The sequence below is a fragment of the Siphateles boraxobius genome, unplaced genomic scaffold (assembly GCF_051911475.1).
Source record: "Siphateles boraxobius isolate OS27281-9 unplaced genomic scaffold, OSU_SipBor_1 18, whole genome shotgun sequence".
NCBI classification, from domain to species: Eukaryota; Metazoa; Chordata; class Actinopteri; order Cypriniformes; family Leuciscidae; genus Siphateles; species Siphateles boraxobius.
In genome coordinates this window covers 12,254,659-12,274,640 of record NW_027508788.1, presented here as the reverse complement: position 1 = coordinate 12,274,640, position 19,982 = coordinate 12,254,659, and the positions used below count along the sequence as shown (strand labels likewise).

At 40.2% G+C, this 19,982-nt stretch overlaps 3 protein-coding genes and 1 pseudogene across 4 annotated transcripts in view; 1 reads left to right on the top strand and 3 right to left on the bottom strand.

Annotated features, from left to right (window-relative positions):
* The window catches only part of LOC143741188 (uncharacterized), a 297,332-nt gene that overhangs the window by 28,998 nt on the left and 248,352 nt on the right, over positions 1 to 19,982 (bottom strand). The window lies entirely within an intron of this gene.
* The window catches only part of LOC143741177 (uncharacterized), a 249,195-nt gene that overhangs the window by 28,998 nt on the left and 200,215 nt on the right, over positions 1 to 19,982 (bottom strand). The window lies entirely within an intron of this gene.
* LOC143741157 (general transcription factor II-I repeat domain-containing protein 2 pseudogene) lies at positions 3,372 to 5,192 on the top strand (annotated as a pseudogene).
* Positions 16,421 to 19,982, bottom strand: part of LOC143741162 (uncharacterized) — a 54,808-nt gene continuing 51,246 nt past the window's right edge. The window contains exons 1-2 of one of the 2 annotated variants that reach the window (XM_077233578.1): positions 18,621 to 18,767; positions 16,421 to 17,435 (exon numbers count right to left, since the gene is read on the bottom strand). In XM_077233578.1, the coding sequence (XP_077089693.1) occupies positions 16,684 to 17,435; positions 18,621 to 18,684 (816 nt within the window). In that variant the 5' untranslated portion in view covers positions 18,685 to 18,767 and the 3' untranslated portion in view covers positions 16,421 to 16,683. Of the gene's footprint in view, positions 17,481 to 18,620; positions 18,768 to 19,982 lie in introns of those variants that run through there. The other variant, XM_077233573.1, reaches the window with a different exon arrangement.

Below are 19,982 nucleotides of genomic sequence, written 5' to 3'. Positions count from 1 at the left end.
GCGTGTTACAGTCTTTTCAGCGTGGCAAAGAAATTTAAAAACCTCTTTGTTTCATCTGACTCCAAAAATGAAAAAGGTTTAATTGATGTTTGTTAATCCTTAAATTTAGGTGAATGTTTGATTATTCTATTTAACTCTTTATTGAAATTACACTCGTTTATCCGGATTCCTATAACACTCCGAGTTTATCACCGGCCGGGTATACAATCTCATAATCACAAGCTCGTCAGTCTTGCTCATTAGACAGAGGAGGCTGACTAACAATCCTAGATGATGGCATACTTCCCTTTTTTCTCATTCTAGAATATATTATTTAGTCCCCATAGATCTGAACACACTTAATTAAGGTAAAACTATATCTAACAAGAGGTCATGACCATTACCATAGAACCAAGCTGACCAACTTAATTACTTGTAATGGTAATTTTGTATAACCATGCTGTGGTTTCCCATGTACACTTAGTTAGAATAATACTATACAATAATCAGAGGTTGAGGCTAACTCTATTTAGATTGGTCTAACAACACTGTTGTTCTAAACGGAAAACCCATCATTAGCCTCTCCAGTCCTATTATACATGACTAATGCCATTGTGTTAGTCGGATCTCTAAAACTTCAGTCGGTGTGTTCCTCTGCTTAACCTAAGCTGGATTTAAGTCCGTTTACTAACCTGAGCGTAGAATTGTGGTGTTATGGACTTAAAGGACAATTCCGGCCAAAAATGAAACTAGGGGTAAATAACACATGGGTACCGAGTCACCCGTTCTCTGGGATGCGTTTTCATGATAATCAAATGTACCCAGTTTTAACATTAGTTTTAGTTTAACCACAGATTAGCTTATAACGCTAGTGTATGGGGCATCGAATAAGTACGAATAAAAATTGCTAGTTAATACCACTAACAAGGCTCAAAATAGCCTCACACTAACACGGTAGCATAATGAGGGTCTCTACCTGCAAACCGAAGCATTGAGAACTTTGTAAGTGTACAGACAGTTTAATAAGTAGATACTTTATAAAGACAGTACACTTCGCGTATACAAGCAGGATCCATCTTTGGAAAACAGTCTCGACCAGTCGAACCACAAATGCGGTGCTACGTGAGCTGAACTGTGACTATCGACCAGGACGTAGCACGGCATTCGTGCCATATTACAATATGCACTCGATAGTAATGCGACAACATGTAAGTAACTGAGTTCATTCTAATGCCTGATCTGTGACCATTGATTTCTAATATGTAATGATTCAGGTACAGTCAGATGTTCATGTCAGCAAATCAAACTCAAATGGTCAACTTGACATTGTTTCTCTTAGTCAAGTCAAGTAACCTTCATCAGATTCGGAGTGTGTGTGTGTCCAGGCGCAGGTCCTTCTTCAGATCTGGACACGGCTTGGATCCGTCAGACTGCGGTAAACCTCGGGATAAACAGAGAGACTAATATTAGCGTAGATGCCATTCTTCTTATGATGTAACAAGTACATCAGGATTTATGGGAAGTGTTCCCGGTTCCGGCTGACCTAATCTATGCAGCCTAACATTGAATTATAGAAATTGATAATGTGTTATGTGTATGCTAGGTCAAAGAGATGTGTTTTTAGTCTAGATTTGAACTGACAGAGTCGACAAGTTATAGTATATGCCTGTAGGGCTAATTACATGCTTGATTAGTGATATTAAAGTGTACTTTATTTGTGTTACAAGTACACTACAAATTCATTACGAGTGTCTTTGCAAGCAATACCATAAGTGTATCATATTTGAGTAAAAAGTATAGGCTATGCTCAGTAATACCTTTGGCTTAAATTCCAGATACTAAAAACTGCACACTTTGTCTTCATTAACAAATGCACATTAATAAACAAATATTACTTAGCTATACTTAGTAAAATATACTATTGTATACTATAAAGTATTTTGAAAGTATACTTCAATGCATTGTTACAATGATCATTTTCATCACACAGTTAAAAATATACAATAAAATCTAATCTGCGGTTTCAAACTCATGACTTCTCTGATAAATGCAGATCTGTTATAGGTTCTCTGACAGATGATATGGGCAGTAGATTAATAATAGATAGTTCTAAGGTGCAATCAATGTTTCAGCAGCTATGTACTAAGAAATCGAAGGGACCTGATGGGATCTCTTCACAGCTTTTGAAAACCTGTGCTGCAGAACTCACTCCAGTGTGGTGTACACTCTTTCAACGTTCATTGGACTCACATATAGTTCCTGCGCTCTGGAAAAAAGCTGTGATCATTCCAATTCCAAAAAAGCCACATCCGTCTGAGAATAATGATTTTAGACCTGTTGCACTAACATCAATAGTAATGAAATGTTTTGAGAAGTACATGGTGTCTTTATTAAAAAATGAAGTTATGTTAAAACTAGATCCATGGCAGTTTGCGTACAGGCAGGGTAGGAGCACGGATGATGCAGTGGGAAGTATTACCCATCTTGTATCTAAACATTTGGATGATCCAAAGGCATATGCGCGTTTACTTTTTATTGATTTTAGTTCAGCTTTTAACACTTTGCAACCGTATTTATTATTGGAGAAATTTAAATTGATGGATGTAAATCCGTTTATTATTAAATGGTATTTTTCTTTTTTAACAAATAGATCCCAACGGGTTAGGGTTAATGGGAAGATCTCTGACTCTCATGACATTAGTACAGGAGCCCCTCAAGGGTGTGTGAGCTCCCCAGTTCTCTGAACATTGTATACAAACAGTTGTGTGAGGATTAATAGTAACAATTACATTGTGAAATTTAGTGACAATACTGCTATTCTTAGTTTGTCATATAAAGATCAAGACATTTTGCCTTACTGCTCTGAGATTAATCAGTTTATAGAGTGGTGTGATGCTAACCACCTGATTGTAAATGTGAAGAAAACTGAAGAGATGATATTTGATCCAAAGTCAATTGGAAACCATAGCTCTATTTATATCCATGATGTTCCTATCACACAAGTGTCCTCCTATAAATATCTGGGTGTTTACATTGACTGTTCTCTTACGTGGCAGGCTCATATAGATACCTTGTGCACTCGGCTACAACAAAGACTGTATTTTTTGAGAAGTCTGAGACTTTATGGCACATATGTCAGAGTCAAGGCCCGCGGGCCACATCCGGCCCGCGAGAAGGTTTTTTACGGCCCCTGGGATGATCTTGATTTATTATTAGAACCGGCCCGCAGACCGCAGCAAGCCGGCAGCCCGCAGATCTTTTACACGCACCAATACTACATTTCCCACAATGCAACGGTGACGCACCGAGCAGTAGGCTGCTTCATTTCAATATTTATTGGCACAGCAGTCGTCAGCATCACAGTAAAATAAACTTTCAGATACCCATCAAAAATGGCAAAACGGAAGGTGGACACTGAGAACCGGGGGTTTCAAACAAGGTGGGAGTCGGAGTATATGTTCACGGAGGTAGCTGGAAAACCTGTGTGTCTTCTGTGTGGAGAAAGTGTGGCGGTACTGAAAGAGTATAATCTGAGACGACATTATGAAACGAAACACGCGGACAAAAACAAGAATATGGACATGGAACAAAGGCTACAAAAGGCAGAGGAATTAAAACGAGGCCTCAAATCTCGACAGGCTCTGTTCAAAAAAGCCAAATCACAAGGCCAGGCTGCTGTCAAGGCCAGTTTTATTTTGGCAGAAGAGATCGCTAAATCAGCCCGGCCATTTACGGAGGGGGATTTCATCAAAAACTGCATGATTAAAGTTTGTGACGAAGTTTGCCCAGAAAAAAGGCAACTCTTTTTAAATGTGAGTCTGAGCAGAAACACCATTGCCGAGAGAGTAGACCAGTTGTCCATCAATCTAAAAGAGCAGCTTGTGAAAAAGGGAAAAGATTTCATTGCATATTCTTTGGCTGTGGATGAGAGCACCGACATTTCTGACATTGCCCAGTTGTCAATTTTCATCCGCGGAGTGGACTCCAGCCTAAGCGTGACAGAGGAGTTTTTGGCTTTACGTCCTATGCATGGCACAACTACGGGGCATGATTTGTATGAAGAGGTGTCAAGATGTGTAAATGAGATGGAGCTGCCTTGGGAAAAACTCGTGGGTTTGACAACCGACGGAGCACCTGCGATGTGTGGACACAGGAGCGGACTGGTGGTGAAGATACGGGAAAAGATGCAAGAGGAAAACGCGACAGGTGAGCTGACAGCTTATCATTGTATCATACACCAGGAAGCGTTGTGCGGTAAAGCCTTGAAAATGGAGCATGTAATGAGCATCATCACGCGCACAGTTAACTTTATCAGAGCCAAAGGTTTGAATCACCGCCAGTTCAAGGCATTTCTGACGGAGTTAGAAACGGAGCATGGTGATTTGCCTTATCACACAGAGGTGCGATGGCTAAGCCAGGGAAAGGTGCTTCAAAGATGTTTCGAGCTTCGTGAGGAGATTTGTCTGTTCTTGGACAGCAAAGGGAAAGACACAACACAACTCCGAGACGAAATTTTTCTGTGTGAAATGGCTTTTCTGTGTGACAATACGAGTCATCTGAATGCAATGAACTTGCAGCTGCAGGGTCGGGATCGTGTCATCTCTGATATGTACAGTACAGTGAAGGCATTTAAAACCAAACTGACTCTGTGGGAGACGCAGATGCGGAAAGAAAATTTGAGCTACTTTCCCAGCTGCCAGACCATGAAAGAGAAGCTCTCTACCAGTGCGTTCCCGAGCGCACAGTTGGCTGATAAAATAGGTATGCTTGCCGCTGACTTTCGACGCCGATTTGCTGACTTTGAAGCACAAAAAAGCAGGTTGGAACTGCTCGGTAACCCATTTGCTGTTGACGTGGAAAGCTTACCACCAAACCTCCAAATGGAGTTGATTGACCTCCAATGCAATGATGCACTGAGGGCAAAATATGCGGCAGTGGGTGCTGCGGAGTTCGCCCGTTTCCTCCCCGACACAATGCCCCAGCTGCGCATCCAGGCTGCTCAAACGTTGTCTATGTTTGGCAGCACATACCTGTGTGAACAACTGTTTTCTTTGATGAACCTGAACAAAACATCACACAGAAGTCGACTTACTGCTGAACACCTCCACTCAATTCTGAGGATTACCTCAGCTCAGAGCCTTACCCCGAACATTGATGAACTTGTGGAAAAGATGGGACACCACCAAGTATCACCCTCAACCTCAAACAAGTGAACATTACTGTGCAATCACATATTTAGAGTTTTTACTCAGTTCAAGTTTAAAAGTTAAAGTTTAATATTTGTTTTCACTGCATGTTACTTCTCCTTAAACAAAGTGTTGTTTTTGATTAATAGATTTCTGCACTTTATTTTATTGTATTTCAATCCAATTATATTTTAAAAATATTTCAGTTGAGTGGATGATAGAAAATTGCTATTATTGTTTTTTTCTTTGAAGTAAATTTAGCCCACTTTTGCTAAAATAGAAAATATAGGCTACTGATGGTGCCTTGAATACCGGTTTCTTTCATTTAATGTTCATGTTATGGGGATTTTTATATAAAGGAAATTTGTCTTTTGTGTCTGTTGAAAATTAAAGATTACTGACAGAGCCATAAGAAAATATTGCTTTATTTATCTGATCATATTGGAATATATTTGTTAGGTTTTCAGTAGGTTCAATTAGGTTCACTAGACTATATGCGTCATTTAAAAATTTTTCAATGAACATTCGAACAGTCCGGCCCTCGGCTTGTAGCTAAATTTTTTATTTGGCCCTCCGTCCATTTGACTTTGACACCCCTGCTTTATGGGGTCAGTAGCAGGATTATGATGTTGTTTTATCAGGCTGTATTGGAGAATGTGATATCTTATGGAATACATCTCTGGTACGGTAATTTAACAGTACATTTGAAAGCTAGGCTCGGACGTCTTACTCGAACGGCCATGAAGGTCATGTGCAGAACAGAACCTCTTTATCTGCAGACTCTATATGAAAAATCTATATTAAGGGAGGCAAATAAGAATATGTATGATACAACACATGTCCTGCACTCTGAGTTCGTAATGTTGCCATCGGGGAGAAGACTTAGAATGCCTAGTTGTAGACTAAACCGGTTTAAGAATTCATTCATTCCTTCAGCGGTTAAGTTATTAAATAATATCAAGTAGAAATAATAATTAATCTTATTGTACAGAGTGGCGTGATGCCGACTACTTTATAGTGGACAGAGTGGCGTGATGCCAATTAATTCTTAGTGTACAGAGTGGCGTGATGCCGATTACTTTATAGTGGACAGAGTGGCGTGATGCCAATTAATTCTTAGTGTACAGAGTGGCGTGATGCCGATTACTTTATAGTGGACAGAGTGGCGTGATGCCAATTAATTCTTAGTGTACAGAGTGGTGTGATGCCGATTACTTTATAGTGGACAGAGTGGTGTGATGCCTATTAATTCTTAGTGTACAGAGTGGTGTGATATCGATTACTTTATAGTGGACAGAGTGGTGTGATGCCTATTAATTTTAGCATACAGAGTGGTGTGATGCCTATTAATTTTTAGCATACAGAGTGGCGTGATACCGTTTGCGTCCCAGTGGAGAGAGTGATGAGATGCCAATCATTTTACAGTGGGTAGAATGGTGTGATGCCAAACATTTTTCCAGTGTTTGGTGTGAGTAGAATGGTAGAATGTGGGTAGTATGGTGTGATGCCAAAAAATTTTCCAGTGTTTAGTGGCAGTATGCCGGGTACCCTCTGGTGCACACAGTATTGTCAGGCCAAATACTTGATTTTAAATGTGTATTTCTCTGTTTTTTATGTATTGTGTTTGTTTTAAATGTCTGGTGCTGCAGTGCTTGTATTTCTGAGCCCAAAACAAATTTCCCATTGGGGACAATAAAGTATACCATACCATACCATACCATACCATACCATACCATATATGTCCGAGCCCGACCCGAGACCGACAGTTAAAATCCCATTTTTTTCTCATACTAATGACACATGTGCGTTTGTTTGTGTTGAAAGCCTGCTTTTATTAAGCAACTGTAGGAAGACATTCGGAAATGTCAGCAGGATGAGTGCATCAGCTCGCACGGAGAAACAAGCGCACTTAACGCAGGCGCGCATGCACGTGTTTCGTTGTCACGGCTACATAAACAAATTTCCGCACACAGGAAGACAGATGTTATGGTAATATTTTACATGTATTTTAATCACAAAAACGAACGTTTGCATCACGTGAAAGCATCAGGCACATTGGCTACCAACATAATAAGCTGTTTTAAATTTAAAATGTTCAATGCCATATCGCGCTGATGTGACCGAGCCCGACCCGAACCCGAACATAATTTCTAAATATCTGTCCGAACCCGGCCCGGCCCGTCGGGGTCGGGTCGGGTATCCATCCTCTAAACAGCAGGTGAATCAAGTAAGCATATTTATAACAGAGAATAAACAGTGTCAGTACCAAAATATTAACATTCAAAAGAAGACACAAAGCCTAAAGATACTTCGCAAAAACATACGTTTTCTTTTCCGACCGTGAAACAATTATTATAATTACATTAGGCCTACATAAAAACAAAACGGAAACAAACTTTTGGTTTGGAAATAACATTTTATTGGTGACACTGTTAATTTTTTGATAGAAAACTTCAAATATCTGCTAAGGCGTAGGCGAGTGCAATTGTCTTTGATGCTATACCTGGAAATTGTTGCTTGTCACTGATATTGTTGATATGAATATAAATGTTTTTGTAAATTTATAGTAAGATTGTACAAGTATAGATTATTGATTTAAAATAGTTTTTAAACAAATGAGACGGCTTTCCTGGTTTCTGAGATACTGAAAGTTAGGGAGTAGGCCTAATGCATGAGAGACACGAAAATGTAACACTCCAGTTCTGTCCGAGCAGCTCAATGCATGCACAAGTTGTGGTTTAGTTTTCTGCCAATAAAAATAAAATGAATGTCCTCATATGCAAACATACAGGCAAATTAAATCAGCAGACTCGTTTCTTGAACAATCAATTCAACCAGCTCATCATGTGGTTGTAATGAGTAAAATCATGGCGACATCTGAAAACATCTAATGAACTAACAATCTACTGTCATAACTTCATATAGAAACACATGAGGATAATTTTATATTAAAATTATTAAACTTATTAACTTTTTACAGAATTGTCAAAATATATAACCATATTATTAAAGATCTCAAATGACCGTAAACCTTCTTGGATAATAAAGTGGCTTATTAAATGCTGAATTGCAACAGACATTGAACATATGCCCTTTTCCTGAGCAATTTCATCTTCTCTCTGCATGTATGTGTGTGTGTGTGTGTGTCTGTCTGTGTGTTTTAGGGTCCAGATGGGCCATTTGTAGTTAAAAGAATTTTGTTGTGTAAGGCGGGTGCCGAAAAGTCTGGGCCACCCCTGGTGGAAACAAAAGACTCCTGAGAATTAACATTTGAACCCTCCCTTGCATAATGATATAACAGCAGCATCCGAGACGCAGCCACACAGTGCAAATCACACCTCACACCTCACTTGGACAATTTACCCCTTCTCTCCCCTGCTCCTGCTCACCTGAAACTCACTGAAAACCCATGAAATGTTAAATGTGTACAAATAAGTAACTATGCATGTTCGGTATCATTTAAAGGGTCTCAGTGCGCCTGGTAAAATGGTCTCATTCTCCCAACCATAATGGAAAGCTAAAAGAAGTTACAAAATATGAGAAGTAGTGTGTTCCTCTAGGTGTTCCCTCCCCCAGATCCTCCATTCTGATCTCACAGTTGTGAGCCCCTCACTAGGGGACCAAATCTAATTATAATGACAGACACCACCATTTGGTAAGCAAATTGAATTATCTGGGTTTATAAGGAAAATGGGCAAAAGGTTCTGGGAGTCTGTAGGTTGACTGCCCACACAATCGCTGTGTGTAATTTTCATTGCCAGGTAATACTTTCTACAAATTCCTCGATTTCTGTTATGATATGATCAACTGATGATTTTATTCTCATGAATTGGATTTTGAATTATTGCTTCATTACCTGGTCAATAAATTGTAAACGTTTAATTTTATTCTGATTGACTCTTGAGATTGTTCTCCCAAGGAGATTATCGGATTCGTATGCTCCCGCTATTCTGCGTCAGATTGGCGACGGCTAATACTTTGTCACTAGTTAAAGTGTACTTGCTTTGTAGTGACGGGGCATTCCGTTTAGGGGTAGCTAACGTGCTGCCTGACCAGCCTAAATTTGGGTACGTCTCTTTTACCTCTGTCTTGATTTAATGTAGCTTTAGATAAGTGTACGTGAGAGATCACAGGCTTGGCCAGTCTAAACTATTATGAGGAAGGTATCGTTGGTCAACTCATACCTATAATAGGGCCAAAACCTCTACTAAAGCATGACTATTGAATAAAGTGCAAGTGTATGCAAATCAAGGGGACTAAAAGAAAAGTATCTCTGATTGTGTTTTGGGGGAATCCGACCGTCTGAGATATTAGTCAAAACCTCTGTTTAGTGACGAAACTGACGAGATTGTGATCGTGAGACCCGCAGAAGATGCGAGGACCTCTAAGCGGCATAGTTTCCTAATCTGAACGGGTAAAACATAATTAAAGAGTTTCAAAAGAATAATCAAACATTCGCTCACTTTTAATGATACCCAGATATCATTAAAACCCTTTTCATTTATGGAGTCAGATGAAATAACGAGTCAATACATATGAGAAAAATTAAATTCCATTTAATCTTGTTGTGTTGCATAAAAGGAAAGACAGTAACCCGCAGAGACCTTCACCTGTATAATTGGAAACCCTCATTGGACCAATAAACAGGCTTACAAAGTGATGACCCCGACGTGATCTCAAAACCAGACGAGCAACGTCTTTCTGGCGCAACATTCAACTTGAACTCTGCCCGGAACATGAGGTTTGAGCTCCTTCTCATCCATCTCCAGCTGCTGTGGTAAGTCAACCTTGTTTGCCTTTTAGAAGCGTTGAGGGAGAGATTGTTTGCACTTCACATACAGACACATTTTTAGTAAGGGTCGGAATACCCTCTGTTTAGACCGGAACCGAAAAATCCGGTGGGGAAGAATTAAACGGGAAACATGTCTTTTCAGGGAAAGCACAGCAGCAGCGTAGATGAGGAGATAATGGAGATTCTAGGCGTGCAATTACGAAAGCTCCTTGTTCGATTAAGCGACAAGGGATTAAACTTAAAGTGGAACAACAACGAAATAATATCCTGGTATTCTGCCGAGGGTGCGAAACTAAAATCAAAATCAAAATACAAGAAAATTCCCGCTGCCATTGTGTATTTGCTTCGTCATAACGACCTCGAGACCATAACAGGCCACGGAGAGAACCTTGTAACCGAGCTCTTGTGAGCCTGTGGCCCGAAGAGCGAAAGCTGCGAAGCCCAGTAAAGACTCGGACAAAATCGAATGACTTGCCAAAGAAATCAGTTAAAATGGCTGTGCTTAAAACTATGACGAATGCAAATGATGAAATCACAACAATCAGCCGCCCATTAACATGCAAAGAATGTTCTAGACATAAACAAGTTGTAGGAATTATGCAGAGAAAAGGGCCGTTTCAACCCTACTGGGAAACATTGATGTTACAGGCCACTGTGTATAAATTGGAAATTCGAGATGTATGGCAGATAGCTCTCCTCACTATCCCTCAGGAGCTTAGACCGAAACTCACCGCAGATATGAAATCTGGCAACATAATGAACCGAAACGATAATGAAACGGACAAAATAATCCACGAGCGTCTTAAACAGGCACTGTTAGACATGAGGGGACCGACGCATGCAGACTGGAGCAAAATATTAGAAATCAAACAAGCGAGTAATGAGTCATTTGAAACGTACGCTGAACGGTTATGGGTAACATACAGAGAACACTCAGGCATAGAGAATGTAGAGCGCAACCATGACGTGTTACTACAACTTGTTAAGAACAATGCTGGCATTCCAGTTCAAAAGGCTCTGTCAAATGGCGTCGACCGGCCGAAAACACGTTCAGAGCAATAGAAGACTGGGGTACTAGGATAGAAAACAGATGGGGATCAAAACCCCGTAGCATTGCGTCCGCACAATGGTTAACAGAAGGGAACAGCCCAGGCAAATTTAACCAAAGATCTCCAAGCAAAATGCAATGCCACTATTGCCAAAAAATTTAACCATTTCATGAAAGATTGCCAAAAAAGAGAAAGAGATTTAAGAGAACAAGCAAAACTTTGCCAAAAAACGCCTGCTAGCGACGACTCTGACCTGTAAACAATTCGCAAATTTCATCACGGAGTTTAAAAAACGAAAAGGCCAAAATGGCGACGCCCACAACGCGAGTGGAACGACTGAAAAATATCATAACCAATAGGGGTACGTGGCCTCCATCGCCGTAGGGAAACCGAATAAAAATAAGGGCAAATTTAGGAGGCCAGTTAGCTAACGTAATTATTGATTCTGGTGCATCTTGCTCCTGTACAGACATTCCCTTACCTTTAACCAACGAAACTATTCAGGTCACAGGCATCAGCGACACGTCAATGATTGCGACAAAAACACATCCAATTGAACTCGATTTAGGCGTGACCGTATTGAAAGAACCCCTCTGGTATTTACCTAATGAAGGCGGTGGATTGGAATCCACTGCTGCTTCAATGTATATGTAATGATTGATTATAATTAAGGTATTAATCAATATTTTTCCTTCTAAATATCAAATGAATTGAATGACTTCTCTGGAGATTTTACTTTATTTATATAAGTTACCAGTGTGATTACTGAAATGTTCTTTTCATGTATTCTTTAATGTCAGTATTTGATATCTGAATGCAGTGCTTGCTTATTTAACACAGCTTCCAGAAATGAAATAGGGACTTGTTTTGTGTTTGAGAAAGGTCTTCAACGTGTTAAAACATATAGGGGTCATTGAAGCCAATCGTTTAAGGGGCCATTTCTTTGTTAAAGCCTTTCTTTCCAGTTAGACTAAAGTTTAGCTATCCTTGAGAGAAAGAACGCATTATCTTGATGTTTTGAGAGGACTCTCCTGTTTATAGTGAGAGCCTGGCCAAATCCAACCTTGGAAAAGCTGTGTGTCGGTGTGTGTGTTAGTCTTCTTGGTAACAGGTTAAGGAACCACTGGCATTATTGGACATTGACTGAGTTGTTGTTCTGGACATGCTGGCGCCCAGCAGCCCAAATCTGAGACCTGGAAGGTCATGACGTGCCTAACTTCAGCTGCATAATCGATGGAGATATGCTTCAGTCTATCTGTATATGTGTGGAAAATTACTGTGTTTATCTATTTCATAGCCAATGAGAATCATTCATCCTGTAAGCAATGGCGTAGCTTAGACCTTGGAAATCGTATAACTGCTGTGATCTTTGTAACTGTAAGCGGGGCGGCCTACGAACTCCTGTGCGAGTATTGAAGCTGACTTCTGCTGATGAAACTGCAAACTATCTTCAGTAAATATTTTCTTTAATTTTTTATAATTCTGACTCTGGGTGTTCATTCTTCATATCTGGTTCTGGGTCTTTAACTGTACACCCCTTACACTAATAACAGTGAAGGGACTGTGCTGAGAATGGACATTATGCGAAAGTATGGCTTTGTAATTCACTGCTTTTAAAAACAAATTGAATTGAAAACAAACAAAGCAGTGAAAGAGTGCCCACCAAAAAACAGAACGAGCATTATGTCCATATCCACCCCAGATCCCATTCAACAGATGGTAAACAAACATGATTGCATTTGGGCTACACATGAACATGACTGCGGCCTCATTGACTTTGTTGTGTGCATTGAGGGGGATCCCCCTCCCCACAAAAACAATACCGCATCAAACCAGAGGCCGAGTCAGCTGTTCATGAAATAGGAGAACAACTTGAAATCAGACGAATAGTCCGTCGATGTAGTTCAACCACGAACTCTCCGTGTTTACCAGTACCAAAATCGAACCGTAAATGGCGTCTTTGTATTGATTATCAGCGTCTCAACAAAGTTTTGCCCAAGGCTACACCTATAGTGGCAAATCCGTCGACATTATTATCACAGATTTCAACACAAGCATCTTGGTTTACAGTGCTCGATGTAAAGAACGGTTTCTGGTCCATCTGAATCAAACACGCTGATCAGTGGAAATTGGCCTTCACTGTAAATCAAATACAGTACACGTGGGAACTTATGCCACAAGGCCTCCATAACAGTCCTGTGATTTTTCACAGGGCATTAGAAGACGCGCTCAATCCACTTACAGGGACCGGAAACGTGATTCATTACGCTGATGATATACTTTTCGCGACCGAGGGATCAATTGATGATCATTTATTACTCGTCGATGAAGTATTGTTAACACTCGGCAAAACTGGCTTCAAATTGAAAAAAGAAAAAGCTCAAATCGCACAAAGCGAGGTCCAGTACCTGGGTTACACAATAACGAAAAGCCACCGAGCATTAACAGATGATAGGCGAAAATGCATTGCTGAACTTCCCCGACCACACACGCTGAACGCGTTACAGAAAGTGCTGGGAACAGCAAACTACTTAAGAGACTTCATTCCAGACTTCGCAAACGTTGTCACACCATTATATTCTCTCTTAAAAGGAAAATCAAAGCCCTCTGACGTCCTTGAATGGTCAGAGGGACACGAAAAACCCTTTATGAGTCTAAAAGAAAACTTATGCTGCGCTCCCGCACTCGGTCTGCCGAACCCCAAAAAATCCTTCCACTTACAAGTGGACGCGAATGAAAACACACTAAGCGGCGTTTTAGCTCATGACCATGGGGGAAAATTGCGTCCAATTGCCTATTACAGCAGAAAAAAATCCACGGTCGAACAGGGATTCGACCCATGCACTCAGCACGTGCTGGCGGTTCACTGGATGTTGACAACAACTGAACCGATTGTAGGTTTTCAACCTATCCTTGTGCATACAGTTCACACGCCAGTACAAATGCTGTTGCAAGGCCGAATAAAAGGTGTGTCGTCGCAAAGGTTAGCAAGATGGCTAGCAGACATACAGGCACGTGACATCACAACTGTTAACGACCGAATATTACCTCATTTATTGGGAGATGTAGAGGGCCACCCACACATATGCCAAACCAAACAGGAAGCACAGAGCCCAGTTCATGATCAAGAACTTCCAAATCAGACACTGGTGTACATTGATGGTTCCCGATACTGGAATGATGGCAAATTCCACACAGGATGTGCGGTGTGGACTCCTCACTCTCCCAATTCCGGCACTAACCAATTGCTTACCGCATTTGCAGCGAACACTTTGACAAGGATGACTACACACACTTAACACAGCGGGGCCGTTTGAAGAAAAATGCCATTCCATGTACGAAGACGGGTGCAACCACTGTGGAGGTAATGTAAACTTTATTTATCCTTCCATTTGGGCACACATGGCATGAGGAGAGATGTGCATGAATGTTTTTGTAGTCTTATTTACAAAGCTTTAATTATTTCACTAGCTTCTTCGACTTGAATTCTAATTGTATTGTAATTGTATTCGCTGCAAATGCGGTAATCTTTAGCGCGTAGTACTTCTACGGGAGTTTGCACATCAAGTTGAAGTACAACTAGCCACAACTGCAGAATCTCGAGGTCATGAAAAGGAAGACAATGAAAATTTAAGCTCTTATATTTTTGCATTCTGTTGCCACAATTCGGAAATGCACAAACACGAACCATTTCTTCTTCACTTATAAGCAACTCTGATCTTAACTCGTCGCACATGATCGACGGTCCTCCCACCTGGACATTGTTTACCTTTTCCGGCTAAAGCACGGGACTGCAGCGCGAGACTACAGCTTGCCGTCTAAAAGAATATTTAGGTGAGTTGAAACAATGGCTAAGTTGTTAAACGTATCTTGTTCACATGTAGGGTCCCTGTTCATGTTGGACAGACATTTTAATTGCATTTTGTGTCTGTTAAGAGGCTCAAAAACGCTCTTTATGTCCATGCCCCCATAGCTGCCGTTTTAGCTGGGTGGGAGCTCTGGGCATTCGCAGCTCCGAGTAGCAAGCACCAATCCGGTTCGTTTTTTTTCTATAGTCAGTACTCACAAAGGTCTAACGATTTAACTTAAAAATTGCCTGGAGTTCTCCTTTAACTCTCAGCCCCCTAACAGCTGCCCACCTTACAAAGACTGAAGTGACACCGCGGGAAACCCTGTGAGTGGCCCATGGTGCCAAATGGGGAAACTGTAAGGCGGGTGCCGAAAAGTCTGGGCCACCCCTGGTGGAAACAAAAGACTCCTGAGAATTAACATTTGAACCCTCCCTTGCATAATGATATAACAGCAGCATCCGAGACGCAGCCACACAGTGCAAATCACACCTCACTTGGATAATTTACCCCTTCTCCCCCCTGCTCCTGCTCACCTGAAACTCACTGAAAACCCATGAAATGTTAAATGTGTACAAATAAGTAACTATGCATGTGTGGTATCATTTAAAGTGTCTCAGTGCGCCTGGTAAAATGGTCTCATTCTCCCAACCATAATGGAAAGCTAAAAGAAGTTACAAAATATGAGAAGTAGTGTGTTCCTCTAGGTGTTCCCTCCCCCAGATCCTCCATTCTGATCTCACAGTTGTGAGCCCCTCACTAGGGGACCAAATCTAATTATAATGACAGACACCACCATTTGGTAAGCAAATTGAATTATCTGGGTTTATAAGGAAAATGGGCAAAAGGTTCTGGGAGTCTGTAGGTTGACTGCCCACACAATCGCTGTGTGTAATTTTCATTGCCAGGTAATACTTTCTACAAATTCCTCGATTTCTGTTATGATATATCAACTGATGATTTTATTCTCATGAATTGGATTTTGAATTATTGCTTCATTACCTGGTCAATAAATTGTAAACGTTTGATTTTACTCTGATTGACTCTTGAGTTTGTTCTCCCAAGGAGATTATCGGATCCGTATGCTTCCGCAATTCTGCGTCAGATTGGCGATGGCTAAGGGTTCGGGTTGAGTACAAGTACAAATGAATGAGTGTGTTTCCAGTTAGAGAAACAAGAAAGAGATTGAGTTGAAAGATTTATTGAGGTTATTCTGTCTGCATGTTGACATTTGAGGTCTAGAATTAAACAGAAATCAGGAACAATTAGATAGGCTCATAAACAGTATTTCAAACAGTAAAAAGTGAATTACAATTGATATTTATGGGGGCCTAACAAGTGGAAAAACTGGTTGAATATTTTACTAATATCAAATTGTACCACAAGATTTGAATAGCATAAATAAGATTAGTTTATGAGCTTTTCCCCTGCATCAATATAAAGTTAAATGACTTCTAATCAATCACTCACAGGAACAAACATGCAGAACTCCAGAACAGAATAATGACATTCAGACTGTCCTCCTATAAGCACCGTTTACCTGCCGTAAGTCTGGGCTTGTCTTGCACAGGCATTATTTGCATTAATAGTGTAATTTGCAATAGAACAAGCCTATATTAGTTATACATATCATTCAGAGTCTCAAGTTATTTTAATGCAAAAAAGAGTTTTCAATATGTTCAAAAAGCATCACATCTAAACAGCGAGACTAAAAACAAGTTGTTTGTGATATGGATAATGGCTTAATAAACTGCTGTTGTCATTGATTCACAAATTCCAACTTCAGATTAATCTGAATATAAAATTTGCAAGTCATGGATCTGAACTGATCACTTAGACACATTTGGGCAATGCTTCTTCATGTGGAGCTGTAGACTGTATAATCGGCTGAAACTCTTCCCACATGAAGAGCACTTGTACGGTTTCTCTCCAGTATGAACTCTCTCATGATCTTTCAGGCTTCCTGACAGAGCGAATCTCTTTCCACAGTGTGAGCACTTGTACGGTTTCTCTCCAGTATGAACTCTCTGGTGTGATTTTAAGTCGCTGGATGTAATAAAGGTCTTTCCACAGTCAAAGCACACATAAGGTCTCACACCAGTGTGAATACGCTCATGCACTTTCAAATAATACAGTTGTGAAAAACTCTTTCCACAAACAGAACAAACATGAGGCTTCACACCAGTATGAACTTTAAGGTGTGATTTTAAGTTTGATTCCATAACAAAAGTTTTATCACACTGATCACAGCTGAATGATCTCACTCCAGAGTGACGGCGCAGATGATCTCTGAGATTACTGTTCTGAGTGAAACTCTTTCCACACTGACTGCATGTGAACGTTTTTTCTCCAGTGTGAATCATCATGTGCCCATTTAGGTGTCCAATCTGAAAGAAACTCTTTCCACACTGAGAACATGTATAAGGCCTTTCTCCAGTGTGAATCCTCATGTGTATCTTATAGTATGTTTTACGTATGAAACTCTTTCCACACTCAGAGCAGCTGAAAGATCCTTTAACTCTAGTTTTTCCAGCTCGTTTCTGTGTGAAATTATTTTCAGTCTGTGAAATGATGTTTCCATCTTCGTTTGTGAAATGCTGTTCGTCTTCATTCACTTCCATCGGGTCTAAAATCAACATATTAAATTCCCATGGTTCAATTGAAGACAGACAAATTAGAAACAAACAGCAATTCAGGGAGCCCTGAATTCTAAGTACTAGTTTAGTATACAGGTGCTGGTCATAGAATATCATCAAAAAGTTGATTAATTTCAAGAATTCAACTTAACAGGTGAAACTAATATATTATATAGACTCATTACATGCAAAGTGAGATATTTCAAGACTTTATTTGTTATAATTTTGATGATTATGGCTTACAGCTTATGAAACCCACAAAATCAAAATCCCAGAAAATTAGAATATTACATGAAATCACACAGTAATTACACAGGAATACCATGGTCATTGAACCAGGTTTTGGTTATTTTGGCAGTGTGGGCTGGTGCAAATCCTGCTGGAAAATGAAGGAAGCATGAAGTGCTCTGAAAATATCCTGGTAGACGGCTGCGTTGACTCTGGATTCAATAAAGCACAGTGTACCAAAGTCCTCTTTTCTGATGAGAGCAAATTTTGCATCTTATTTGGAAACCAAGGTCCCAGAGTCTGGAGGAAGAATGGAGAGGCACACAATCCAAGATGCTTAAAGTCCAGTGTGAAGTTTCCACAGTCTGTGTTGGTTTGGGGAGCCATGTCATCAGCTGGTGTTGGTCCACTGTGCTGTTCACTCAACGCAGCCGTCTACCAGGACATGTTCAGAGCACTTCCAGCTTCCTTCAACAGACAAGCTTTATGGAGATGCTGACTTCATTTTCCAGCAGGATTTGCACCTGTCAACACTGCCAAAATAACCAAAACCTGGTTCAATGACCATGGTATTCCTGTGTAATTACTGTGTGATTTCATGTAATATTCAAATTTTCTGGGATTTTGATTTTGTGAGTTTCATAAGCTGTAAGCCATAATCATCAAAATTATAACAAATAAAGTCTTGAAATATCTCACTTTGCATGTAATGAGTCTATATAATATATTAGTTTCACCTGTTAAGTTGAATTCCTGAAATAAATAAACTTTTTGATGATATTCTAATTATATGACCAGCACCTGTATAAGTTTAAGTCTAGTATCTAGTTTTAGATGCATTGTTAAATGTCAGTTTTCATCTTAATGTTCATCATCAGTCATTAAAGAGAATGAAGGAAAACACCAACCTGTTTGTTCCTCTGTATCTTCATCTTTTATTCTGCAGGGTTCTTCCTTAATCTCCATCTTTACAATAGTATGCCCGTAGTTTCTCCTGGAGTAATTCCTCCTGCTTGCTTCTTCTTCTCCTGTGGGAAGATGGGAATATTCCCAGCATTTAAACTCTCATGAACGGCTGTGGGAGCTTCACTGACTGAAGGAGTGAATTGTGGTCGTTGTTGCTCATTTACCAGATGATCATCACACTTACAATCACTCGCAATTATCCAGCTTTAAAGGCCATGTTGCAGGGTTAATTTTTCAACGAATTTGTGCAATTTGCTTGTTGGTAATAAACATTTAAACACTTATCCATTGTATATTATGTTGTTGGGTATCACAAAACGGAATATAATACGAAAAAGTAGGTACTATCTTACAGCGGTTTGCAACGATTCTCCTTTCCCCCACAATGCCTTGCATTACGTCACCTTGGGGAGAGAATTTACCAAAGACCGCCTTGAGAGCATTGAGAGTGACTAGAGAGAGACGAGTAGTAGACGAGATGATTCAGATGGCAGATTATAGATAAATTAAATAGATAAATACATAGATATAGATAGATATATAGACTAGATATATAGGTAGACAGACAGATATATATAGATATAGATAGATAGGCTAGTATATGCGGCAACTGCACATCCAATGGCGCGGGCGCCTCTGACATGCGACCAACTCTACGTTGTCAATCTACCTACTATATATTTCTATCTACCGTATTTATCTATCTAGCTGCTAGCTATCTATGCTAGGGTTATGCTATCTGGCTGTCTGCCTATCTCTCTCTATACCGCCCACACAAGCACCTGCCAAACACAGCGACAGACACACGGCGGCTACGTTTGCAACAACATTTTCACCGGAGGAAGAGATAAACGCTTATGGTGTGCTCACCCCGAACGCGAATAGAGCGTCAAATAGGCGTCTAGTTAGACGCTTGAACATTCGCTCGAGTTCAAATTTTTCAACTTGCGCGGAAGACGTTCGCGGCAAACGCGTCGCCCAATTCGCGTCATTCACGACGCTCTGCTCGAATGATGCGTCTATTCGCATCTTTGAATTGAGTTTGTATGTAATCTACTCGCGCAAAAAATTAAATTCGCGTTCGTTGCGAACACACCACGCCCATACAGCAAGCACGATGCCTTCTATTTCTAGATGACAAAGAAAAAGTTTACCAGTACTACGACACTATGACAAAGGTTACCGGTACTTATCTGAACTAACGTCATAATCACTACCACTAGATAAAAAGACAGATTTTTCACTCGGTGCTATTCAATGACAGTAAAAAAAAAAAATGTGTCGTTATTGTGCACTGC